Source organism: Clavelina lepadiformis, chromosome 2 (genome assembly GCF_947623445.1).
Source record: "Clavelina lepadiformis chromosome 2, kaClaLepa1.1, whole genome shotgun sequence".
NCBI classification, from domain to species: Eukaryota; Metazoa; Chordata; class Ascidiacea; order Aplousobranchia; family Clavelinidae; genus Clavelina; species Clavelina lepadiformis.
The window spans coordinates 16,621,064-16,648,052 of NC_135241.1; the positions used below are offsets into that span (position 1 = coordinate 16,621,064).

The 26,989-nt window shown below is 36.2% G+C and overlaps 3 protein-coding genes across 3 annotated transcripts; all 3 read left to right on the plus strand.

Moving 5' to 3' along the window:
- The first annotated feature begins 5,363 nt into the window (after positions 1–5,363).
- Positions 5,364–7,440, plus strand: LOC143445736 (uncharacterized). Its single transcript, XM_076945035.1, has 8 exons — positions 5,364–5,606; positions 5,707–5,806; positions 6,013–6,063; positions 6,203–6,310; positions 6,491–6,529; positions 6,674–6,736; positions 6,890–7,100; positions 7,300–7,440. Exons 1-7 carry the CDS (start codon positions 5,390–5,392, stop codon positions 7,038–7,040), a joined length of 729 nt encoding a protein of 242 aa, XP_076801150.1. The 5' UTR covers positions 5,364–5,389; the 3' UTR covers positions 7,041–7,100; positions 7,300–7,440.
- A 6,234-nt stretch (positions 7,441–13,674) lies between these two features.
- On the plus strand, positions 13,675–18,720 carry LOC143445231 (RRP12-like protein). The gene has a single exon (XM_076944178.1). The coding sequence runs from the start codon at positions 14,130–14,132 to the stop codon at positions 18,120–18,122; it is 3,993 nt and encodes a 1,330-aa protein (XP_076800293.1). The 5' UTR covers positions 13,675–14,129; the 3' UTR covers positions 18,123–18,720.
- On the plus strand, positions 18,705–26,967 carry LOC143445232 (trifunctional purine biosynthetic protein adenosine-3-like). Its single transcript, XM_076944179.1, has 18 exons — positions 18,705–19,009; positions 19,641–19,793; positions 19,862–19,968; positions 20,044–20,196; positions 20,345–20,539; positions 20,752–20,925; positions 21,007–21,175; positions 21,315–21,546; positions 21,663–21,870; positions 22,009–22,207; positions 22,339–22,593; positions 22,780–23,001; positions 23,176–23,393; positions 23,613–23,775; positions 23,955–24,088; positions 24,186–24,303; positions 24,412–24,551; positions 26,314–26,967. The coding sequence occupies exons 1-18, from the start codon at positions 18,874–18,876 to the stop codon at positions 26,521–26,523; spliced, it is 3,186 nt and encodes a 1,061-aa protein (XP_076800294.1). The 5' UTR covers positions 18,705–18,873; the 3' UTR covers positions 26,524–26,967.
- Positions 26,968–26,989: the final 22 nt, after the last annotated feature.

Genomic DNA, 26,989 nt, shown 5'->3' on the forward strand with positions numbered 1-26,989 from the left:
TCCGTCATCAGAGCAAATTTAGAATGAAATGGTTTTACAAGTTACAAAAAAATTTGAGGAATTGAATTGAAACATTTGAGAAGGAAGCGAAAAGGAACGGTTTTTAGGCGATAAAGAATAGTCTACACATCTCTTAGTACACCTGATGAAGCAAGCTTGTGTAGAGAAAAAACAGTTAACCCTGGAGTGCCATGCTATAGGGCAGGCTATCTAGCTTTTTTATTTTACTATATAGCCTACTGATTATGCCGGGTTAACACGATTCAACCACCATCGTCAATTTTATGGTAGACGCAAAACAGTGTCTATAAGTATCGTTTATTTTTCGGCATCGATCTCGGACTGAAGAAAGTTTTTGATGACTCCTCATCGCTTAAGCCCGGTCGTACCAATTTTATTCCGGACATTGGGACGTAAGAATATGTGGCATGACTCAACATAGGTTTTTCGATCAAAATCCTTGCATTCCAATTAAATTTGTACGTTTTCTTTTCTGTAACCTTGCAAGTTTTTCTTGGGAATGAAAACGGATATTTGAGGTTTTGGAACGGAAAACTAATGTTGAATCATACCAAAACTCTACGTCACAATGCCCGAAACAAATTTGGTAACCGGTGTAGTGCTAAAACCAAAACAAGAAGCTGAAATAAACTGCTTTTACCATACTGCAGTCAAACCACTACATAGCACACAATAAACTTTTTTGCTGTTAAATTTTGGAATGTTTTACCTGAACCAATGAAAGAGATAAAAGATCATCAAAATTTTGTTTGTGCTTTAAAACGTCACCAACAAAATCGTAAACTGTTTTGATTTCTTTAACCTATTTCATGCTGTTTGTATAAAATAATATAGCAAATATATACAAGTTATCACACTGCTTTTGAACTTAGACTGCCGAGTTTTTCTTTGCTTTCTTTTGTCAAATTTCCTTCGTTGGGGCTGCACAGAATTCAATTCGGATGAAATCATTTGTATTCGCAATCTGGCAGAGTATTTTCACTATCATCAGTAAAATGTAACATGATCGGGTGTTTCTCATTCTGGTTGTGGTTATTCTGAATCAACGATCCCTTGGGCAAAATTTACTGGAGACATTGCTTTTTTTCTGTTATTATGTATCGCAGTACACTATTCATCACATAATATCGGTGCTGAAGGAAATATGGAGGTATGATTTCCTAATGTCAATATTATGGTTTTTATTTGGTTCGTAGCCTACTATTTATCTTTTAGTGCACTTGTGGTCTTCAACATTGTGCCCTCTCTTGGTCACAGAATTGGGATTCTAGTCCCTAGGGTATAGTTTCTATTGTGCGATTTTCTTTAACCATCCGTTTGTTGTGCACTTAAAATATTCATTGTTATTTTAATCAAATTATGTCACTTCATATATTTATTTCGACTGTTAGTATCCGTGTTTTCAATGTTAAGGAACATGTCCTCTACATCTTCCAATAGTGTAGTTGTTTCGTTGTTTGTGTTATTTTGGTTTTAAATTTGTTAAACTTAGGAATTACTTTGCGGGTTTGGTGGCCATGCTAAACTACGATCATATAGCATAATTCTATTATTGCTATCTTGCATGTTTTAAGCTCTTGGGCTTTGCCAATTTTTCCTGCTCGTTAGTTGTTTGTGAACATTTGTTTTATTGTGTTATAACTACAACCCAGATAGCACGTAGTTGTCGTCCCGACAGCTACAACGAGCTATTCTCGCTATAGCGATTGTAGCTCCTCTGCCGCTAATGGGTAGCAAGCTAGACACGGTGTTTTTATGCTGTCCAAAAGATCTTTGTCGGGCCGACGGAGGTCCATTAGTGATGTTAGATGATGCCGTAAAACCGTTTAGAACAAAATAATGATTAAACATACATAAGTTAGTTTTATTTAATATTTTTAAAATATAAATGTTATTATTTAATGAGGTTCGTAACAGTCGGAAAGGTTTTATCACTAAATGTTGGTAACAATTATAATAATTATAGTAATTCCTATAGTAATAACACCCCTGGCTTTTTTATTCAGATATTTTGAATATAACACGTATTATACTTCTTTGTTTATTCTGAGTTTTTGTTTAACACTTAAATAAACACTGCATTTATTTCTAAGTTATCAAATCGATATCATTTTAATGTTTTTTTCTGCTTTGAGGCTATCTATTGATCGTCGCCAGCCAGTACGCCGTCTAGTTTGAACAATGCGATAGGATATAGTTGGTTATAGTTAACAGTTTTTACATAGGCCTACGATACAATACGATACAATAGTTTGGATTGAGGATGTAACATTTAAAAGATATGAAGGCAGGCAAAAATTGTTTTTTGGTGGATTTTAAACTATAGTTCGGTTTATTATATAGTATTGCTGCTGATAAGTGGTTAGAGATTTGATACAAATCCAAATGTTATATGCACCAATTGCAGTTCGATTAGATCTTATCATGAAACATACACATGCACGAGACTCGTTGATCGGTTGATGTGCATCTCTGTCTGCACGCTAGGCTACGTAAAGAGTTTGGTATAGGCTAATGGCCTTAGTCACGTAGCCTACGTGTGTTTTTCGACTAGGCCTACTGCTGCGTCATTTGCTTAAGGCAGGTTGTTTTCCATTTCAGGATTATAAATCAATATTCAACAAAAGTATAGCCTATATTTCAAACCATTTGGCATATAAAAGACATCCACTAAATTTCGAATGAGGCAAAATCTCGAAATAAAATGTGCCCTATAAGAAAGAAATACGTACAAAGTCATGCAAGCAAAGTCAATATCTGAAGAGGTCCAATAATAAACCTAGGCTAGGTGTCCAAGACTGCCAAGTTTTGTAACTTTATCATGAGCGAAACATGTATTTTAGACGGGGGATAAAAAAGCCCCCTCATGTGTATTTTGAGTCTCTCTGGCACTTGTGTAAAATAGAATTAAGGTGTGTAATTTTGCACTTGTAATGTATAATAGTTTCTAGTTTGACTAATAAAAGTGTCATGTTTTTAGGTTAACCATGGCTTCAGCACAAAACATGCATACCAGTATAGTTTCTGATAGAACACTGCGTCGGCATGCTGCAGCACGAGCTGAACGGCATAACATATTTTTCCAGCAAAGCGATGAAGAAAGATCGGATCCGGTTGCTGTATTATAATCAAATAGTACTACAGAAAGTATATCTGCAATATCTACATGTACCGGTAATCGTTCTGTTTCGCAGAACATTGACTTTGATGTTAATGATAATTCAGACCAACGTACTTATATGGTAAACAGTAATGTAGAATCTTGGAATGGTCATTTAATTCAAAGTCAAAATGAGGGTTGGAGTAACTATGATGACAGTAATTCTGAAAGTGATGGGCCTAGTGATGATGAGAATGATTTTGTTACTACTCTGAAACACTGGGTAATTGAAAGTCAGACACCTTTGTCTCATACAAACTCTTTACTGACTCTTTTAAGACCTCATTTTCCTTACTTGCCAAAAGACAGTCGTACACTTCTTCACACTTGTCGCACGTATGACGTTAATGAAATTGCTGGTGGACATTATCACCACTTCGGCATAGCCAAAGGGATCAAATCTAGGCTACGGAGACACCAGAACCTGTGTCTGTGCGATCAGATCAACATCGATGGTTTACCATTATTTAAAAGCAGTACTGAATCATTTTGGCCTATATTAGGTCTTACAACTCAAGAGAAAAATGCTGAACCTTTTGTTATTGGTCTTTGGGTAGGGACTTCTAAACCCAAAGATGCTAATGCTTTTCTTGAAAAATTTGTTAAAGAAATGCATGAAATTGATGATGTTGGTGTGATCTATGATGATGGAAAAGTGTATGAAATAAAATTGTCAAATGTGATTTGTGACACTCCAGCACGGGCTTTTGTAAAAAAGACAAAGGGACACACGGGATATTATGGTTGTGACTACTGTGAACAGAGAGGTGTTTGGTATAATCATCGAATGACATTTCCAAGCTGTGACGCTGCTCCAAGAACTGACGTAAAGTTTAAAGAAATGGCATATGAAGATCACCAACACGGAGAATCATGTTTGACGCTATTAAACATAGGAATGGTGTCACAATTTCCACTTGATTATATGCATCTTGTATGCCTTGGAGTTATGAGAAAATTGTTGTGTTTATGGACAAGTGGTCCATTGAAAACAAGACTTGGCGGCAATATTCTCTCGTCCATTTCTGACAGTTTAAAAATGCTAAAACAGTTTTTACCCAGAGAATTTCTTCGAAAAGTTAGATCGCTTTCAGAGTTAGATCGTTGGAAAGCAACTGAGTTTCGTACAATTCTTTTGTATTCAGGCCCAGTTGTTTTTCGTGACAAGCTGCCTAGCTCGTTATATGACAATTTCATGCTGTTACATGTAAGCATAACCATTTTATGCAGTCCCACTCTTTGCTTTAATTTTTGTAATTATGCTGGTGAACTTCTTCTTGTATTTATTGAGCACATGAGTAATTTATATGGATCAGATCAAATAATATATAATGTTCACGCACTTACACATCTAGCTAAGCATGCTGAGCAGTTTGGACCACTTCATTCATTTTGCAGCTTTCCATTTGAAAATTATTTGCAGTCACTGAAAAGGCTTTTAAGGAAGCCCCATGCACCACTACCTCAGGCCATTCGGCGGTTATCAGAGAAAATGCATAGGCCTTTCACTAAAGCAAACAAAACTAAGGGCACACATTACAAAAAAAGACACTGTACAGGACCTCTGCCTGCAGACATAGATGTTAATGATTGTATGCAATACCATGAACTGTACGTATCTGATTATGTTTTACGTACTAAAAGTCCAGATAACTGTGTACAAGTACAGGAAAGCATTTATCTAATTCAAAATATTTTGTTCTATAATAACTCAACCCAGCTTGTTTGCCAAACATTTTATGTAAAGGATAACTTTTTTTCCTATCCAGTTCATTCAAGCAGACTGAACATCTGGTCTGTACGAGATCTAAATAATCGTCTGTGTGTGATAAATCTAAAAGAAGTTTGTTCAAAATGTGTATTGCTACCCAACAAAAGTCAATTTGTTTCTATACCGCTTTTGTAATGTTATTTGCATGTTTTCATTAACTTATATATATATTCATTAGCTATTTAGGTTTGTATTTGACACGTGATGATATAATAGTTTAAGTATTTAAAACTATTTTGCATGTACGACCAAAAATATAGCTTATGGTGTCAGCTGAAAGATTGATTTCTGCGTAAAACTTAAATGATGTATATTAACCATTCTTAATTTTTGTGGGTGAATTAAAAAAGTGCTTGTCAAATCAAGTTTGTCATGTTTCATGTTTTTCACCAAAGTTGATTCTTTATAACATAGGAAATTAGGAATATTTATTAACAATGAGTGATAAAAAGTTTGCAATTGTGCACTTCTATGAAGAAGACAGTGTCGCCGTCGTTCATAAGTCATGGATAAAGGCTACAAAGGATGGAATAACTTGCTTCTGGCCCCCTAAAGGTGCAATCAAGGGAACAGCTGTTTGCAGGGCAGTAGAAAAAGGAATTCCACCATGTGGAGATTGGAATCAATTTGCTGCTAAAATCTTGAAGGAAACGGGTAGTTATATTTAAATTTGTTGTAAAGCAAAGCCTACTTGCTTTGTTTCAATGGATCAATCGCCTGTGTTAAATTAAACATGTTTTTTAATTATTCCCAGATAATTATAAGAGTGCTAGAAAAAAGTGTGAAAAAGCAGTAAATGCAACTCATATCTGCTCAGAAGATTTAGACACTACCGACGTTGAAAGTAAAAGGAAGTAACTCAGATAAAAAACCAATTATGCGGTTGGACACTTAGCAATTTAAGCAATGAAGATAGGTTTTCTGTGAGTAGCATTTGACAACTAAAAATATGTGACTAAATACATTACATAATTTATTTGTAATGAAGTCTACAGTTTTCAAACTCGCACATTTTTCAATTATTTTGTTGAAACAAAAACATATACATATTTTTTATCAGAATTCGACCTCCATCTCGACTTGAAGAATCAAATTCTGACAATGATGCCAGGTAAAGTAAACAGAATTGACCTTGGATGATGAAATAAACAAAGTGCAAATGCTTGATAAATTACCTGATTAATTATTATTATACATGTTATGACTGTCTAAAGTAGTGATTTGCACATTAGTGAACATATTTACTGCAGTAACCACTGGGAATCAGACCAATCCAAACCCAAAAGGAAAAAATTGTTTTTGAAACATTCAACACCACCACCTGTTGTTCCAGAAATGCCTAACACCCAGGAAAGAAGGTATACATTATTCTCGATATTGCTGTTATTATAAATAATATGTAATTTTTTAAAATAGTTATGGGCTACATATAAAAGTTACCAATCTTTACATTAATGTTTAAGGTAAAAAAATGAAAGTATTTTATCTTCAAAATTTAGAAGTGATAAGCTATGCTACCAATTTCTTTGTTTTGGCAGTGCAAATACTTCTTTTACAACACCCATTTTAGTTGCAAGGTAAACAAATTTGACATGCAATATTTCCAGTACTGTACTAACTGCAATCTTTATTTGTCGTGCCCGTATCAGACCATTATAATATGCGTATTTCACTAAATGTCGCATTTAATACTAACAATACACACTTCATGTTTTTTGCAGTTCTGTGACTTCTCAAGAAACTGATGTACAGGCAAGTGCGTCACATCAATTGCCCACAGAACGGTAAGTTTAAGTTGTACAGAACTAAATAAATTTTCCCGGAATAATTGCATGTAAAAAGGAGTAAAGTAAAAGTGGTTTTGTAAAACTCTTTGGTGGGCTACCAATTATCATGTGTCACAAGCTCTTGGTGATGTTGCGCAAATATTTGAACAGTGAGAGACCATCTACTATTCTCTTACTTGAAAGAATTTGGGGACAAGTAAAACAAAACAGTGTAATGCTCCAGTCTCTTCATCGCCAATTTGTGGAAGGGCAGATACCGTCCACTTCTTCGGTGGAACACTTCAACTTGCCGATAGATTAATTTGAGGATTTTGATAGGGTGGAATCACTGCTAGCAGAGAAATCACAAGCGCGTGTTTTTGTAAGTGCAACATGTAGGTTAATATGCAAGTTACTGATAATAATACGAATATTGAGTATTTTCATCTCTTTTATCTAATTGCTATGGGGGACTACGTTGACATTTTTTCAACTTTGATAATGCTTCCATGTAAAAGCATGACATGTAACCAGTAACATAATGCCGCCAAACAAATGATTCTTATCAGGATTTTTTTTAGATTTCCTATCTAGAAACAATAGGTGGCATAACAGCAAAAGATGTTATCAGCATGATGTTGAGCAAATTGTTGACCTGTGAACTGGCAACCAATTGTAATTGGATGGGAAAGGGTCATACTCATAAGACAGGAATGCATTCATCACAACTCGCAAAAGCTGTTATAGGTGAATAAGTCGAAATTGAGTGTTGATGGTTTTGCTTAGTCATGTTTTGATTTTTTAGGTTGCTTACCGCTTCTTAATTGTTTTAAGATGTATTGTGAGTGTTATTTACTATTATCTGTCGATGATGTTTACTCCAGTATTTTGTTTTTATGTCATTATACTTTAGATGCTGCCAAGAAATCGGGTATTAAGGAAGCAGAGAGTATCTGCGAGATCAAGAAATGGTTAAAAAATGCTAGTGAAAGGGAAGGGGGACGGCTAAAAAGAATGAAGAACAAATTGGGTAAGCTGTGTGGCATGCGTGTGTGATGTTCATATCATGTATTGCAGAACGTTTTACTTTGCATTTTTAATTTTGTAGATAGTAAACAAACATTATGCAATATATTTCATTACAAAAATGTTTTAGATAAAGAGCGGAAAGATGAAGCCACGAGCAGACAATTGTATTTCATGAATTTCGACTCATCTTCTACAAGTGATGATAGCGGATGATGATAGTAATTATAATAAAATATTGTGTTTGCTGGTAAGGGAACTTTCAAATTTGAAAAAATAAACTTTTTGCTGAACTGCATAAAAACCCTGTGTGTTAGTGATTGTTGGTAGGCCCAAAGTCGGCTCGTAGGAGATCGTAGCTAACGCGCCGACCGAGGTCCGACAAAGATTTTGTTGCTCCCTACCCAACCTAGGCCCGCTGGACAAAAAGAAGTTGGCCCTTCAGCGATTATCGTTTGTGGGCCGCCAAAAGCAAGCTAACGGCTCGACGTCGGCCCTCGAGCGACGTGCTATCTGGGAACGGTTAGCATCCTAACTTTCGTTCCGCACAGTTAATAGCGAAAAAAATATAATACAATATAATATATAGGCTACCTGTTCTCCGCCCAAAACTTGTCCCCCATGGTGACATCATCAATTGAAATCCAATTATGGTTTTGATGAATTCTCACCAGTTCTATCTAACAACACAAGAGTTGTGATGGATTTAAATACGGCTGATTGTTGAGTAAAATAGAGTTGTTTGGTAACTTATTTATACTCATTGTTAATTTGTTTTGACTGCTGAATGTAGATTGACCGTTTACGCGGTTATAATGAAGACGTTAACCAACTTTTAAATTTTAATTCTAAATATTTAATATGCCAGTGTTGAATATGCAATATGCTAACTAGGTCAGGGTTACCATATTTTCGGGGTCTAAAATCCGGACACTCTTTGGTGTCCACTAGCGGTTTTTAAAATGAGTTACGAACACATTGTCTGTCAATATGACGTCACACTAGCAATGCCCCACCTTGACGGTGCGAACAAAACCCGCGGCCCACTTCGAAATCATTAAGAATTAAACAAACGACAATTTCCTTGGTATTCTAATTTGGTCTGCAACAGACTTCTTGTTGAGCTATTTTTCTACTGCTTTCACTGCTTTATAATTTTCTTCAGCGAATATACGCACTTATCGTTTCAGACATGTTCTAAATTTTGCAATATCGACCAAGATATAAGGCCTTCAGCTACTAGCCCAGCTCCACTCATCCATGTATGATTGTATCCCAAATAGAGCGCTGTATTGTCCTTTATGGCGTAACAATGAAATTATTACCCGTAACGCAACAAACAATTTAAAAAAATTCCCACCCGATTCGTCTGCTCTCCGCCCATTAAAATTGGTGGAAATGCGGTAATATTCTCCCATTCGAATGGCAGGAAGTATGCCTTTCTTACTTTAGAGTAAGAAATGTGCATTTGGAATGGGGAGATGTTTACTTCGGCAGAAATATCGTTTGTGGGAAACCCCGTTGCTGAAAGCAGGTCCATTTTAATGGGCGGAAAAATAGACTAATGGCGTTCACAAACCATACTTGTGCCGAAGTAAATTTCTCCCCATTCCAAAGGCATATATCTTACTCTAGGGTTAGAAAGGCATACTTTCAACCATTACCATGGGAAGAAATTCCCGTACTCTGGACCATTTTAATGGGCGGAAAGTAGACGAATGGGGTGAAATTCCGGACATTTAAGCATATTTTAGCATTTCCCCCCGGACGCACTTTGAACACTAAAATTCCGGACATGTCCGGGGAAATCCGGACGTATGGCAACCCTAAACTAGGATAGCACTTATTTTCCGCCGATGCAAATCCATAATTAGAGTGAAATTTATGACGTCACTATGGGGAACAGGTTTTGGCACTACCCCGAAAAAAATTTCGTATGACACCGGTCACCGAACTTCCTTTTCGCAAGTTCCGATACATCATTATCCATGGATGGATAGGCACACACATTTTCTGAAAATTTGGGCTGCACACCAAAATAAAAAATTATTTCACAGCCTTGATCGGCAAAAGACTTTGCAGTCATCAAAGTAAACCATCCTAGAACATAGATAATTCAAATAAAAAGCAGCGAGCCTTGCGCGGCAGCTGCAGTGCAGTTTTCAATAATTTTAATTTCGTTTTGGATACTGGAGATGTCTCAATATTTACGATGTTGGTTTCATCAATGATAATAATTTAATTGATAAGGTTTCATAATTCACAAACGCCCTGTAGTAAGATTTCTATGTCGTTTTTTTGCACAAGGCACACGTGTGTGGTGTACTGGTGTGATGATAGGTTTCTCACAATGATTACTTCGTCATCGAAATGTTGAGTGGATAAAACAAGATGGAATTATTAGCGTTAGCTCATAGAAATGGCTAATTCGTGCGTTTCTTTTTGCCTTTCCTATGAGCTAATCCTTGACGAATCGGCTGGATGATAACGGTATAACAGTTGGAGCTCAGAATGAAAGACGGAAAGGCGGAGTTCGCTATGTGTGCGCAAGTTATTCAGTGCTAGTGTGCTACCAACGCAGTTGTTTGGTTGTTACCTTGTACGCCACATTAAAAGGTTAACAATAAAAAGGTTTTCTTTGAAAACTGAAGTTAGTCTAAGCTGAAATGCTTACGGGTCGCCTGTTGGTGGGGTAATTTTATTTTAATTTAATTCATTTTATTTGGCAGCGTCTATTTTGTTGGCTGCCGGTTTAACGGATTTGGAAATAGTTACCGGTACTTTGGTAAACGGCAAGCCGGTTTTGAAATGGCAATTGGGAAATAGACACTTATTTTACCAGCCGAAGTAGGAAAATAGGTAAACGGCAGTCTGTCAATTGAAAGGGATGCTAATTTTCAAATTACTGATTTTTTCAAAGTGCAAATTAACCTAAAACTAATCCCCGCCGACCCAAACTTTTACCTCTCAGGACTAAATTACATCAAAAATAAGTTTGGACAAAAAAGAAGTCAAACAATAGCAAGATTTGAACCCGAAACCTCCAGCATACAAGCCCGTTATCATTATCCACTTTGCCATCGCATTGCTTTCTTCCCCTCGTCCAAAACGAAAGTGATGAACCCATCCTCGAAAGTCTACCTGTCACTGTATTGTGATTCAGCAACTTCAGTAAACGAAGACCGGTGAAATAGATTAGTCATTCGGATTTTATGTTGGCTGCCACTAATTCACCGGAATTCATTCAAAACTCGTTTTTACAACTTTTTGTTTACCTAATGTTAATCTTATAGTAAACTAAACCTAATCTAACACTTCCTTTCTAAATATAATTCCAATTAAACCCTGAATAACTAGCTTAAAATCACGCATACTAATTTATTCATTTACTCTTTATCTGTGGGCTACATGAGCTGCTTTCAGTTAAATAGTCACTCTTTTTTATTTTGTATTCATCATGTACACGGTTTAGATGTAAAAACAGTGGAATATGTTATGACTAGGGCGATTATTTTTTGACTTGTCAAAAAAAGTCAAAAATTTGTCAAATTTACAGCGTGAGGTCAAAAATTGTCAAAATTGTTTACAAAGTCAAAAATTTTTACCAAGTCAAAATTGTTTACAAACTGCATTGTCGTGGTGTCATAGAGGTTGCACTGTAGGTGAACTTGTCATTTTACATTGTACACCTTGTAGCCTACTTTATGCTGTTGTAAATGGCCCATTGTCTACTTATTGTGAATCGGCTCTTGCTTCGGTTTTGCTTTAGATCAGCGGTTCTTAAACTTTTTTGAGCGCGACCCAAATCTGAGTTTCATGATCACCTCACGACCCAAACCTATGTCGCGACCCATTTTAATGTCCTATAGACCTATATTATATTATATTAACCTATGTCGCGACCCACCTATGTCACTATGTCGCGACCCATTTTCTGACCCTCCGCGACCCATGTTTGGGTCGCGACCCATACTTTAAGAACCCCTGCTTTAGATACTTCATGTATCTTTAGTTTAGACAAATGTATTGAACAGTTTTTGTTGTGTTTTAGTTTCAGTTTTTTTTGGCAGTGATTTGTAACTAGCTCATTTCCCTTTTCAGAATAGGCTAGGTCTGTGTTCACATTTTTGCCCTTCTTTACTACAAAAAACTTTTAACTTTTTGTACAATAATGCGTAATTTAACTACTAGATTTCTTCATACGTCAAAATTTGTCAAAAAAAAGTTTTTTAATGTCAAAATTTTCAATTTTTTATGTCAAAAACTTTCGTTTTTTAGGTCAAAAAATAATCGCCCTAGTTATCACATGCGCTAAAGGACAGGAAAAGGTAAAAAAGACTTAAAACGTTAATGAAAATAGTGATCGCATTGACTTGCTTAACAGCGAACGCAACTAACCCAACGACTAAACCAAGGATTACATAACTTAGCTTAAACCACAGAAATTAAAGTTCTAATAAAAATAGACCCTTTCAAAGTTACGGCAGCCGTTTACTTTGATGGCAAGACTTTTACAATTGCGTAGACTACACTTAACCTTCAAAAGTAGGCTGCCACTACTTTACCGGAAACTATCGTGTGTTTGAACTTAAAAGTTAATTTTACAGTTTCTGGCAGAACAGTATACAACCGGCACTGTGACCTACATACGATGAAATAGTCACTTTGTTAAAAACATCAACCCACATCGATCCTTATATTACGGGATTATATTGTAAAGACTTAACTAAGGTGAAAGCATGCGGCGTAAAATGCGTATGAGTTTGTGTGGCTTTGGCTGCACGTATAAATATAGTGTTTAAGTTCACATAACACTGGTCTGTTGTTTTTAACTTTGCTGTTACTGCAAAGACAAAATGTAATGTCATACACACCTTAGGCTATTCCATGCAAATTGTTACGCATTTTACACCGCATACTAAGTTGACCGCGTGCCGTGATGTCATATCAAACAAATCAAATGCTTATGTGTCAAAACACGGTACAGTAAAAGACAAGAAGTATTTTCTTTATTCCGTGAAGATATTCATGTTCTACTTACGTAAGTGAAATCTCAAAAATCCGATGCGATGAAACGCTTGTAATATAAAAAAGAATTAAAGTGAGTCAAAATTTCCCATTGTTAAGTACTCTATATAATATACAGCGGCGCAACCAGAAATAATCAAAGGGGTGGGTAACCAACTAAGAGATATAGTAGTACCATTTTATGTCGTGTTTAAGTAAAAAACTATTGCTATGACTTACACACGAGTGTGAATGTAATTAAAATTGCAAAGCACTCTATTGCTCCGGTTTGCTAATGCGTGCCTTTGTCTCGTATGCGTTTTTTCGTATCAAAAATTCATTTTTAATCATGCGGTCTTCACGCTATGATGGTTTATAGATATTGCGGTGTTTTAGTGTAAATAAAATTTTTCACAAAATTTGATCAGCATTAGTGAAACAGTTGTGGTGCTCAAAGCATTGGCACCATCTTAGGAAAATATTCGGGCATGACGTCACGTTATGTCATCATGTTCCAGTGTGATGTCACTAAAGTAACTTACCACATGCTCAAAGCAGAGCATGTCAAGTTTTGCAGTTTAGTAATTACCCAAATTTGTCCTAATGTTACAGTCAATGATGGAAAAAGGTAGCCGTAAGAGTGTTACAGTTTGCTTAGATTTGATAAATGAATGGTGTAAACCAGGGGTGTGTAACCCGCGGCCCGCGGGCCAAATGCGGCCCGTAAAGGAAAAATATGCGGCCCGCGGAGAAGTGACAATTTTGAACGGTGTGCGGCCCTCGAAACGAGTTTTAATTTAGTTTAGTCTGCTATGTGCAATCAATTCCAATCCCCTTGCAGTGCTGAATCAAACCTTGGCTGAATGTCTGTGACGCAACAATACCCTAACCGTTAGGGTATTGTTGCGTCACACACAGACGATTAGGGCCTAACGGCTAAACAATAAATTTAAATTGCAGTTTTCTTTAGAAATTCCTGCGTCTTAACTTATATTTCTGCAAGGAGATAACCCCTAATAAAGTCACAAGACCAATAACGAAAGAAATTGTTATTGATTTTGTGCTTTTAACTACGTGTATGTTAATTAAAGGTGTGGCCCGCGGTTTCAACCAGTTGTTGGGATCTGGCCCTCTTGTACAAAAGGTTGCACACCCCTGGTGTAAACGCTTCAAACAAAACTTAGAGAATTTTGAGTATATGTGAGTTGTACTCGTTTTTGTTCAGAAAATTAGTACAACAATATTTTTTGAATATGAGTATGACCATCCAGCCAAAAAGCATACCCCAGGGAATGCTTGATCATCCTACTCAAAAAAGAGAAATTAACTTTTTCTTTTAAATTGTAGTTTTTTCAACTTTAGCTATAGAAGCTTAAAAATGGGTAAACCAGGAAAATTAAGAAGTGGTCTGCACACTAAAACAAAAAAGTGGGCCAAAGGCGGGTCAAGTGCCTCCAATCCTGAGCTACATACTCATCGTGATAAAGCACAAACGAGGTTTTTCCACATGCAACCCACATTGAAATCCAACAAAGGTTTAACAACCGAAGCTTTGAAAATTCACAATGAAATGGCAAATGATAAAACTGTATCCACAATAATGGATGGTACAGATAATGAAAGTGTTGGAACATTTGGCACCTTTTTAAGTGGGTTATCAGACTGTACGAATGCCACATTTGGCAAAATACAGCGGTACTGGCTGAATAACTCTGCAAAGCACAAAGAAGTTTGTGCTGTGTTAGCGGCAATCACAGAGGTAATCAGAGGAGAAGGTGGGACAGAATCTGATACTGCATATTTTGCTGCTTTAGTGACTGCTCTCTCATCAGTTGAGCAAGTTGAATCTGCTGCGGCTGTTGCATATTTGTTATCCATGACCTGCAAAAATGTCCCTGTGCCTGTATTGCGTGCCAAATTTTCTGAAGTTTCAAAGTTGTTATGTGATATTCTGAAAGAAAATTCTGGAAGTGCTGCATCTGTTCCAACTGCCTTGGTACGGTCAGTAATGTCATGTCTTGGCACAATACTACGCCAGCAAAATATTTCCATTTGGCAAGATTCATCTGCAACTAACATATTTCACACAATGCTTTCATTTGTCATTCATTCTAAACCCAAAATTCGGAAGGCAGCACAAAATGCTGTTTGTAGTGTAATATGTGCAAGTGGATTTGTGATAAATTCAGAGGACAATTTGGTCGTGCACCCTGCTTCAGCAACAACAGCAAAATTTTGTATTGCCCAGTTAGAAAAGTTTGGTGGAATATCTGCTGATGCTGCAGTTTGTCATATATTATCACTTTTGGGGCGAATTCTTCATTGTTTTCCACAAGTGGCTTTAAAACGATCATGTGAAACTGTTTTACGTTTAATGACTCTGAGTGACCCAGTTGTAAAATCAGTTTGTTTGCAAACGTTGTACAGTATGTTTGTCAGCAAACCTGATCTTACTGTCTTGCCACCAGGACTAAATGCACAAATTATTGGCGCATTGTATGATTATCACCCAAGTTCTTCTGATGCGCAAGCATGTTCAGCGTGGCTTTCTGTCATGGAAAAAGCACTGCAGAATCTTTCGGTTAGTTATTTGGGTTCAGCTGGTGAAAAAGAAGCAAAGACCTTGGCAGTAGCTCATATACCAAAGCTAATGAACACCTGTTTCAAACTCATGCTTTCACAAAGCATGAAAGTTGCAAATGTAGCATCAAATACAGTCAAAGTTTTGTTGAGAGATTGTGCATCAACGTTTTGGGCTGTTGATCAAGAAAGCTGCACGGAAGAAAAGAAGTTTGTTTCTATTATTTTTCAGATATTCGATGATGGTTTAAAGTATAAATTTCATTCAATTTGGAACTTGGTATTTGAGATTGTGGAAATTGCTTTTAAGTGTATTGTAAAACCAGCTCACGCAAACATTGTAAAACCAATATTGATTAACATAGTGGATCTAAGAAATGCTCCACAATTTCAGTACAAAACTGAATTGGACAATGCTGTTGGTGCTGCTATTGGAAAATTGGGTCCTAAATCAGTTTTAGAAGCAGCTCCTCTGCAGATAGATGGAACCGAAAATGATTACAGTTTCTGTCGTAGCTGGTTGTTGCCAGTTATGAAGAATTCTATATCTCACGCTAATCTCAGCTTTTTCTCAGAATATTTTCTTCCATTGGCTGTTAAATTGCGTCTTAAAGCACAAGAACTGAAAGCAAGTGGACACCAAGTTGAAACAAAAACTTACGAGACTTTACAGTTTCAGTGTTGGGATCTATGTCCAGTTTTCTGCAAAGATGCAAGAGATATTTCTGTTGCATTTCCAGCTGTTGCTCGAATTCTTGGTCGCGCCTTAAATGAGCACATGGATTTGCGCCTTATAGTCATGCAAGCTTTACGAAATATTGTTATTTCATGCAGGGAATCTGAGAAGGATTGTCAAGTGGTGGCCCGATTTGCCAAAAATTATATCCCCATCCTATTTAATTTGTACGCAAACGTTGAATTGAGTAACAATGCAGATGATGTAAAACAAACGATTGTTGATGCCAACAAGAACAAGTCCCTTGAAAGGCTAGCAGCCCTTGAAACTATAAAAATTTATTTAAGGGTTACAGATTGTGAGCTAATAAGCACGTACTTTCTGAAAGCCAAGCAGAGAGTTTTTGAAGGAGACAATGAAAATGATGCAACTCGCCTAGCATTACTTGATTTGATGATTTCGATGGTGACATATGTTAAAAAAGATCAAATCAATGACTTGTACAAAGCAATGATTCCTATGCTCAATAGTCCTAACCACAGCATGCAGAAGAAAGCTTACAGACTTCTCGAAGAGATCTGTGGATTTCAAGAGGGTGCTTGCAAAGAGTTTGTAGCGTCACATCTATCTGAACTAAAACTGCTGCTTCTAAGTGGTCTCACATCAGCTTCAGCATCCAGCAAAGGCCCAAGAATCAAATGTATATTACAGGTGTTCAAACAACTTCACTCTAATCCTGACACTGTTCAAGAAAGTTTGGAGTTTTTAACGGTTTCTGTGCCCGAGGTGATTCTGTGCACCAAGAGTTCAAAAAAGAGTCGGCTGGCTGCTTTTGGGTTTTTGGTAGATGTTGGCCAGGAATTCATAAATGCTTTCAACGAACAAAATCCGAATGAATCAATGCAAGCAGTTCTAAAGGATTATTTTGAAATAGTTTCCACAGGACTTGCTGGATTCCCTATGATGATTCAGGCAACTATAGTGGCATTGTCAAGGCTAATTTATGAATTTAAAGATCAGCTTTCTTCGGATTTAATGGATTCAACCATTTCTAATATCTGTTTATTACTTGGTTGCAACACGCGTGAAGTGTGCAAAGCTGCTTTAGGATTTGTTATGGTTTTATTTACTATACTGCCACGAGCTACCTTAGCACAGTATACAAAACAGATACTGGATGCCTTGCTTAATTGGAAACCAGAAACTCGCCGACATTTTCGTTTCCGGGTGAAGAAAATCTTGCAAAGATTAGTTCGTAAGTTTGGATTTGACACTATTTATTCCATGACTCCAGAAGAACATAGAAAACAGCTTCAAAATATCCGTAAGGTTGATGAAAGAAAGAAACGTGCTTCTGAGAAACAAAAAGAACTGCCCAATGATGTTTATGATGATGATGATACCTTTAGCAAAAAGAAGAAGAAAGAGTCCATTGAAGAAATTTTAGCTGATTCATCAGATAGTGACGAAGACGCTGATAAACACATTGCCAAAACAAACAAGAAACCTAAAGTTAAGAGTGCTTGGCTGCAGGATGAACAAGAAGAGCCGATGAATCTTTTGGACCCTTCTGTGTCGCAAAAAGTTATGAGCACAAATCCAAAATGTTTAACAGAGAAAAAGGATGCCCCATTTAAAACTGCCCCAGATGGTCGATTTATAATTGGAGGTGATGAATCTGACATCGAAGATGATGATGATGATGCAGAAACTAAGAAGATTTTAATTGAACTTGGTGTTGGAAAGCAAAAGTCCTTCGGTCAGAAGGTTGTGAGTGTTAAAGGTAAAAAACGAAGAAACTCAGCCAGCGAAGAAGATAAAGATGAAGAACTTGGAGGTAAACGGCCATCCTATCAACCTGGAGGCAAAGGTATCCATAGAAACCTTAACAGTGAAGAAGCAGGAGAAAAATTTAAATCGAAAGCTGGTGGTGATGCTAAAAGAAAGGGAACTCATGAACCATATGCGTTTTTACCTTTTAATACTGGAGTCCTGAATAAAAGAAAGAGAAAAAAATTGTCTGGACAGTTTGATGGACTTATTAAAGCTGCTAGGAAAGGGGCAGCAGCAGGTAAAAAGAAAAAGTTTATTAATGATCGCCAGAGGCGAAAGTAACTATCCGAAATTATGGTATACCTCTGGACTATTGTAACTGCGTTTTCTTGAAACTTTTCATTTCAGTTACTGTCAAATATTGCTGGTAATGATTGCAAAATCCCTTTGCGTCGAAGAGGCTATTGTACTAAAGCAAACTAAACATAATATAACTTTTACTTCCTTGGTTTAGGTAATACTAAATCTGCAGCATGTAACATTTTATTTATCTGTGATTGTTGTAGCATGTGATAATGTTTCATTAAAATGTATGGATAGCTTTATGAGAGACTTGCCTTCATATAGGTTTTGGGTTGCTCAGTCATACATTGTACTCTTTTTTTCATCATTGGTGAGATTAGTTCGAATAATGCTTATATCCTAAATGGTTTTTAAAAACTCTTTCTATAGTGGTTTTTTTGCTTGGTTATAAGTGTTTACTGTATAGTTTGTATATGATGCACTCATTTACATCAATTTAATAATTTCTGTGTTGAAAACTGTATTTTATCATGATGAGTCACAATAATTCATTAGTAATATTTCAACCGGTGCGATTTGAATATGAAACAAGCATAGTTTGTTGCATAGTGATTTTTTTCTTGTTTTCTGCCAAAAGGTTTGTAAGACACTACTGAATAATTATTTTCAGTGAAGACAAATCAGATCTATTTTCATCTGCTGTTAAAACGTGTAACACTGGTAATTTTTTCATTGAATCACACCAAGCTATCTCAGTTGATCGAAAGTCCATGCTGATTGTCTCAACCAAATGGGAAGAAAATTGGCAAAAGTTTTCCTTATAGGGTCAGGTGCCAGAGAACATTGTTTGGCTTGGAAACTGTCTCAGTCTGATGATGTTGGTCACATCTTTGTGGTTCCAGGGAATGCTGGAATATCAACATCAAGTAAGATGGGTTGAAAACATTTACCACTGTTGTTATGTACCCCTTAACACCTCCCGTTTGCACTGGTGCAACATGTTACAAAATATAGACTGTAATGAATTGAATAAGCTTTATACATTGATTTTTAATTCATTTAAATTGTGTTTGGTTCTTAGCTTGTTATCTCTTCTAAAATCCTTACAAGTTCTTGCAACAAATATAAAAAATTTACATGTTATATATATTTCTTAATCTGTGATTTGTTGCATATATTAAAATATTACACAATAAGTGTCTAAGGTGCATATAAGGCTGCACAGTAATATTTTGGTCAGCTTTTTTTAAATGCAACTTAGCATTTTAGTAATAATTTTATAGTAGTCGGTCCTAGAAGCTTTCTTTATCATTAGAATGTGGTATGTCTCAGATTATTATCGGCAAGATATCCAAAAAGTTATAAAAAATTCTGATGCCTCGTAAGTTCAATGTTGCTAGGAAATTTACCAGCACATTTTGACTTATAATACTGTACCTAACTTGGTTCATTAAACATTTACAAAGGTCATTCAATGGTGTGATCATAATTGGGTTTTAAAGTATTACTATAGCAGTGTTTGTTAGTTTTCCTGAAGGTTGTTACATGTTGATTTAGGTTGTGGTAAAATCACAATTCCAGATGTCCTTCCAAGCTTAACTGACTACAATTTATTGGGAGATTGGTGTAAAAAGAACTGTATTGATTTGGTAGTTATTGGACCTGAGGCATATTTGGCAGATGGAATTGTAGATGCATTGCAGGGACAAGGTAAGATTATCTGCGCAAAGCATGTTGGATCCCGTTACTTATTCCCAATATAAGAAATTAGCTTTTAGGTGTTCAATGTTTTGGACCTTCTTTGGCTGCTGCACAAATTGAATCAAGTAAGAAATTCGCCAAAGAATTTATGATGAAATATGAGATTCCAACTTCTAAATATAAGGTATTGCAAGAATTTAATGGGAACTGTAGTTTTTTTTACAGTGGAGAACACTTTTTTACTTTCAATTTGTTTTAGGCATTTACCAGTTACGATGATGCTTGCCAGCATATAGCCAGTTCTTCATACCCAGCTTTAGTCATTAAAGCGAGTGGTCTTGCCGCTGGGAAGGGTGTTACTGTTGCAAAAACTATCAAAGAAGCATGTACTGCTGTGAAGGAAATGTTGTGTGTAAGTCCTGTAGACTGTGGAAACTCATTATTAAAATGAAAAGTTATTTTGCAGAACTTGTATAAATGTAAGGTAAAAATCCAGGAATACCTAAAAGTTCGCACAGAGAATTCCATCAAAGCTAATAACTGCAAAAATATTACTGCAGGAGAAGAAATTTGGTGAAGCTGGGAGTGAAATTATAGTAGAGGAATGTTTGGAAGGTGAAGAAATATCTCTTTTGTGCTTTACTGATGGTTACACTGTTGATGTAATGCCACCTGTTCAAGATCACAAACGACTTTTAGATGGAGATATTGGTCCAAATACTGGTGGAATGGGAGCATATTGCCCTTGCCCACAGGTTTGTTGTCATGTTAATGCTTGCCATGTTAAACTGTAACTTAAGTAGGTAATGCTGCTAGATATTCTAGTTTTAGTCAATATTATATCTTACTTCACTATGAGTTGTTTTCTACTGGCAATGGTTTAGCCTCAAGAATACTAATGTCGAAGTATAAAGACTTAAAATCTTTGAAACCAAAAAAATCATCTACCTGACTGTATTTGTAACAGGTTTCTCAGGAAACATTGCGCTATATAAAAGAACACATTTTAACAAAAGTTGTAAATGGTTTACGTGATGAAGGGAAGTTGTATCAAGGAGTATTATATGCTGGACTCATGCTGACGAAAGCAGGGCCAAAGGTTCTTGAATTTAATTGCAGATTTGGTGATCCAGAGTGCCAGGTATTGATTTTGCATCACATAAGTTTATTGTAAATTATTTTAGGCATTAATCAGCCATAAAAATATCTTATTGTCATGTAGGCTGTACTGCCAATATTGGAAAGTAACCTATATGCTATTATGCATGCCTGTGTTACGCAAACCTTGAGAGATATTGCGGTTAAGTGGAAGTCAAATGTGACTGCCGTTGCTGTGGTGATGGCAAGTTCTGGCTATCCTGGGTTATATGAGAAAGGGAAATCAATGACAGGTAAGACATTATGGAATGGAATAACATATTACGTATAACATTATGGAATAACGTATAACATTATGGAATGTTATAAGTATTTTTCATTACAATATGTTGCAAGCTTGTAAGTGGCAAATTTGTTCATCAATGTGTTTAGGTGTCATGAAGGTTGGCAACATGGAAGGAATAAGTGTGTTTCAGGCAGGAACTTGTTTATCAACAAGTGATCAATTGGTTACTTCTGGTGGTCGTGTGTTAACCGTTGTGGGTGTGGAAAGTGACCTTGAAAATAGTTTGGCACTTGCTCTGAAAGGAGTTGGCTTGATTGATTTTCAAGGATGCCATTACAGAAAAGACATTGCTCATCGTGGTATAAATTTCTTAAGAAGGTCTGTTTGGCAACATTGAAATGGTAGTTTTAGGCAATGCAGTAGTACTAATTTGTGCTATAACACACTCCTACCACTGTTTCTTTTTTAATTTTGCACTAATTATTATTTTCTAGGCCAAATTTGACGTATGCAGGAAGTGGTGTCAGCATCGATAGTGGGAATGACCTCATCAAAGCTATTGCTCCGATTGCGAAAAGAACAGTTAGATCTGGTTGTAATCCTGATCTTGGTGGCTTTGGTGGCATTTTTGATCTTTCATCAGCTGGTTACTCCCAGCCTATTTTGGTGTCTGGAACTGATGGCGTTGGAACAAAGTTGCTGGTATTTTAGTTGCTTGCAATCTGTGTTCAAGTGTTGCATTTCAAATATACGTTTGTTTGGTTAGATGCTAAGGTAACTTTCTGTTCTGTTCTGGCTATCCTTGTTGTATTGAAATCTTGCATTTGTCTTGTTTCTCAGCTTGCACAGGCATGCAAAAATCACATAACCGTTGGCGTGGACTTGGTGGCTATGTGTGTTAATGACATTCTTACACACAATGCAGAGCCTTTATTTTTCCTTGATTACTATGCCTGTGGCAAACTTACTCCTGAAACAGCGAGGGACGTAATTGCGGGTGTTGGTCAGGGCTGTATTGCAGCGGGATGCGCTTTAATTGGTAATGATAAATCTAAACATGTGTTTTATACCTTTTCCTGAGACATTTTGCCAATTGTAGGAAAAATCTTAAGCGTTTTTGTAAAAATATTCTTGCTACATCAGATACCTCAAACAACAATATGCTTGTAGGTGGTGAAACTGCAGAAATGCCAGGTGTGTATAGGGAAGATATATATGACCTTGGTGGGTTTGCTGTTGGTGCATATGAGAAAGGAAGAGATAGACCACTGCCTTGCCCCAGTGAAGTCTGTGTAGGAGATATCATTATTGGAATTTCCTCATCTGGACTACACAGCAATGGATTCAGCCTAGTTCGCAAATTAATTGCACGATGTGGTTTCAACTTGAATGATCTGGCTCCATTTCAGAAAGAAAAGAGCCTTGGTTAGCAAACTTGGTTATTTAATTGGCGCATTGTTACAATATCATGGTCCTCCCTAAAGCACTACATAAAAATACATTGATTCTCTCTTGGTTTGGGTTTTCATTTTTGTGTTATTTTGTTTGTTACACGTAGCTGGTACTTTAATTTGCTACAAGCTTTGGGTAAATAACTAAACTTTTGTTCAGGTGAGGCGCTTCTCACACCAACTGCTATCTACTGTAAGCAACTGATGCCCATTCTTCGCAAGTATTCTGGAATACGAGGAATTGCACACGTTACTGGTGGTGGTATTGTTGAAAATTTGCCTCGTATTCTGCCTAAAAATTGCACAGCTCAGCTGAATGCCGACAATTGGCAAGTGCATCCAGTATTTGGTTGGATTGCTCAATGTGGGAATGTTAAAACAGGTTTGTTGATTGATTTCTTTAAAGTACTGTTTAAGTGTAATTTCTCTTTGCATATGTTTAAATCTTTCATTTCATTTAGTCTAATTTTGTAATCATAAGGTTTTAAGGTTTATGTTTATTGTCGAATGTATGTCGAATGAATTATAGGCAAATGTTATTGTGTTTTTGTTTCAGCGGAAATGCTAAGAACATTTAATTGTGGTTTGGGCATGTGCCTTGTTGTGAGTAAAACCTGTGCAAGAGAAGTGGTAGAAAGCTGCAATGAAGTACTTTCAAATGATGAACTTAAAGCAGCAATTGTGGGGGAAATTTTTCCCTTACCTGATGGCCCATCTACTGAACAAGTTACTGTGCTGAATATGAATAACGGCTTACACTCGGTTAAATACCAGGTATATATATGACTGCTGATTGCTGAATATGGGTGCTAGTTACTGTACCATTTCTAATTAAGGATTTTTATCATTTCATTTTCTGGCCTTTGAGAGTGAAAAAAGGATTTTACACTGAACACTTTTCTAATGAATAGGTTACTAAGTTCCTGCTGAAGTTGCATTATTGAAAATGTATAATGACAATAGATTTGTAACAAAAGCATTCACTTGTTTAAGGTACCTTCACTTCCAATAAATGGTAATGGTATAACACATTCAAAGACAAATGGAACTGAAATAACTACTGTGCAAAAACAAACTGAAAGTAAGCCAGAAAAGAATAAACTGTCAACGGATACTCTTAAAACGGCAAGAGTTGCAGTATTAATTTCTGGATCAGGTACAATATATAAATGTCATGAATCCTGACCGTAATTGTGACATCTGTTGTGGAGAATTAATACACCATGCATTGCTATCACATCATATTCATCTATGCAGCCTATTGAGCACAAATTAGTGGAACTATTATATTGTTAGAGGAATAATTACATTGAAGGTGTTCGTTATATCCTTAAGGTACAAATTTGCAAGCTTTGATTAACCATGCTGCTGCGGAAAAACTTTGTTGTTATGAAATCAGTCTTGTCATATCCAACAAAGTTAATGCTTTCGGTTTGAAAAGAGCGCAGAAGTCTGGTATAGTTACAAAGGTATATTCTGTTGGTATAGTGCAAAGTTAACTAAATTTCATTTTGGTGAAAGATGCTTGCATTGAATGTGTTTTTACCACCTGTATAACTGTTTCAGGTTATTGATCATAGGCAGTTTAAAAGCCGCGTGTTGTTTGACAAAGTTCTGGATGAGACTCTGGAGAATAATGAAATTGACATTATTTGTCTTGCTGGCTTCATGCGGATTTTGTCAGGTTTATAGAGATCTTTTATGATTTTTAGGATTTGCTATAAGCTGAAACAACGTTTGCATTAATGGGACGTTACTGCAGTTTATGTTTTACAATTAATTTTATCTTCAGGTGAGTTTGTTAGGAAGTGGAGAGGACATATCGTTAACATTCATCCAAGCTTGTTACCGTCATTCAGAGGAATGGATGCACACCAGCAAGTACTACAAGCTGGTGTTCGTGTTACTGGTTGTAGCATTCATTTTGTCATAGTAAGTTTGCATTATCTTAGAAGAACTGAACAACATACAAGTAGAAGCAGCACCTCTGTGGCTGATATAAAAAAATAGCTGCACTTGAAAAATTTGGGTTGTTGCATTTGCTACAGAGCTGAAAATGCAGGAGTGCCATAGTGACAAAAACGCTGAATACTAATGAATGAATGAATGAATGAATGAATATTACAGTTTTTGAACTAACTAAGCAATATATCGCATCAAATACAGGTTTCATTAATTGTCACCATATAACACAGAATTTGTCCATGAGTTAAAACCTTATTTTTCTGTTACCTTATGGCATGAATAAATAAAAATGAACATTCACAAAGTTCAGACTTCGGTTCTGAGCTCATTATATCATTTTACTAAATGTTTTGAACAGTTTAAAAGCGTTTTTCCCAATACCTGGAAATAGTGATTGGCAAGTTTGCAATTATTCTACGCTGTTTCAGTTTTGAAAGTTTTAAAGCAACAGTGTTAACATATTTCACAATTTGTCTATAAAAACACAACTTAACAGGAAATGATTGAGAGAGTGAAAGGGTTAAAATTGCTAAATGCGGTTGCCTATTTTATGGTAATTCTCCAATCCTAATTGTGAAAAAAACTAGACAAAACGTTTGAATAGTTACAAAATTAGTTTACTGGATTTAATCATCATACATCAGAATTCGATTAAAAAAACGTGACTGCCAATTGTACGTCAGTTCGCTTTCAAGCACAAGGCTCTGAATATAGTATCCCCATCATACTTTAATTATGTTGGCGTTCTTATAACGTTCCTCAAGTGATTTGACATCTTAGCGAAACCTTGCACCTTGCTCTTCCAAATAATCGCTCATGTTATTCTTGAACTCATCAATGTGAGTTAGCGACATCCTGCAGCCTATCTTCTTATACGCATCCACAATTTCCTCCACAATTTCTCTGAAGCTATCTGCCTTGTGATTTCCAACAAAATCGTCAACCACAGAAATGATGATGGTGCACCTTCCTCTTTTTCGGAATCATCACAACTTTCCTCTCCTTGACAGGATTGGTTTGTTATGGGTGGTTGTGGCACAGGAAAGTTAGTAGTGTTATGAAACAGAAGCAATAGATGACGGAATGACAGGAGACTTGGTGGGAGGTGCATTTTTCGCCTTTCTTCATTTTTTTGGTCCCAACATGCAGAAGTAGCAATCTGTATGGTGATCTGAAGGTTCATTCCAGATATGTGGGATAGCAAAACCTATAGTTCTTTTCTATCTCCTTACCTAACCTTGAGTGTGATGACAGTAGTCACAGATGACATGTGGTGCCCAAGGTTTATCTGATATTGCCCAAGGTCTCCCACTGATATTCCGAAATAAACAAGATAGGCTTCTGCACAAACGCGGTTCTTCAAACAGTGTTTTTTGGCTTTTTTTGCAAAAGTTCACTACAAACATTGCAAAAGGAATCGGCTGAATATTTGCAATCACAGGCAGTCATCCTGCATTAAATTGAAACTCTAAAAATAAGACTTTATTAGCTGTATAATACCTAGCTAGGTAATGCAAATAGTAGATTGATTAATTATTAGATGAACAGAGATTAAAATTTCAAAAATCAATAAAATGATGTATATTTCACAAACCCAAAGTTTCAAAAAAATCATAGTTGTTTTTCAATGTTTTAAATATTGTAAATCAGAAACTGAAGTTTTATTTCTGAGAAACAAGAAAATTTTTTTTGTTACACAGTCTTTTACAAATCTTTAATAATGTCATAGAAAGAGTTGGATGGAGGAGCAATCATTGCACAAGAATCGACTGCTGTTCATCCCTGGGATACAGTTGAGAGCCTTGAAGAGCGTGTAAAATTGATTGAGCACAAAACTTACCCTACTGCTTTGGAGATGGTTGCAAAACAAAAAGCAGTGCTCAGTGAAAATGAAAATAAAGTGATCTGGAATGTTTGCCAAAACAATGCAGTTTATTAGTACCTGTAATTATGCAATCAATTAAATGTTAACTTTGACGATATTTTGTATCTCATGTAGTATTCTTTTTAGTACTATCTATTGCAATGTATACACGAATTGTTTTGGTACCGTAATACTGCCACTTGCCTAATGAAATGTTACACGACCTTTTTACATAAAATTGCATTCAGGACTAAATTTTTGTTTAAACTGTGCCTTTGTGATATCTGTATATTACTGCCAAATGTGTTATTGCAGTGTTAATTTTTCTAGTTTTTCTTCATACAGACCCAAAAACTTGTCATGTCAATTTTGTTCTGCTAAGCTAGTATTAGTTCTCCATTGTGGTCAATCATGCAAACTTACTTGCAAGGAAACGCTGTGATTCAGCATTTCATCCATTTTATGCATAATGATGAAACTGATCGTGCTCATATAAATACATTCTGTTTGAACATGAAAGCTGTATTCATGTGTAATCTTG

Excerpts from the sequence above, each read along its gene's own strand:
- LOC143445736 (XM_076945035.1), top strand. The coding sequence starts at position 5,390 with ATGAGTGATAAAAAGTTTGCAATTGTGCACTTCTATGAAGAAGACAGT. Across the intron at positions 6,064-6,202 it reads AATTCTGACAATGATGCCAG|TAACCACTGGGAATCAGACC; the intron begins GTAAAGTAAACA and ends TATTTACTGCAG. Across the intron at positions 6,737-6,889 it reads CATCAATTGCCCACAGAACG|TGAGAGACCATCTACTATTC; the intron begins GTAAGTTTAAGT and ends ATATTTGAACAG.
- LOC143445231 (XM_076944178.1), top strand. The coding sequence starts at position 14,130 with ATGGGTAAACCAGGAAAATTAAGAAGTGGTCTGCACACTAAAACAAAA.
- LOC143445232 (XM_076944179.1), top strand. The coding sequence starts at position 18,874 with ATGGGAAGAAAATTGGCAAAAGTTTTCCTTATAGGGTCAGGTGCCAGA. Across the intron at positions 19,794-19,861 it reads AGATGCATTGCAGGGACAAG|GTGTTCAATGTTTTGGACCT; the intron begins GTAAGATTATCT and ends ATTAGCTTTTAG. Across the intron at positions 21,176-21,314 it reads GAAAGGGAAATCAATGACAG|GTGTCATGAAGGTTGGCAAC; the intron begins GTAAGACATTAT and ends CAATGTGTTTAG.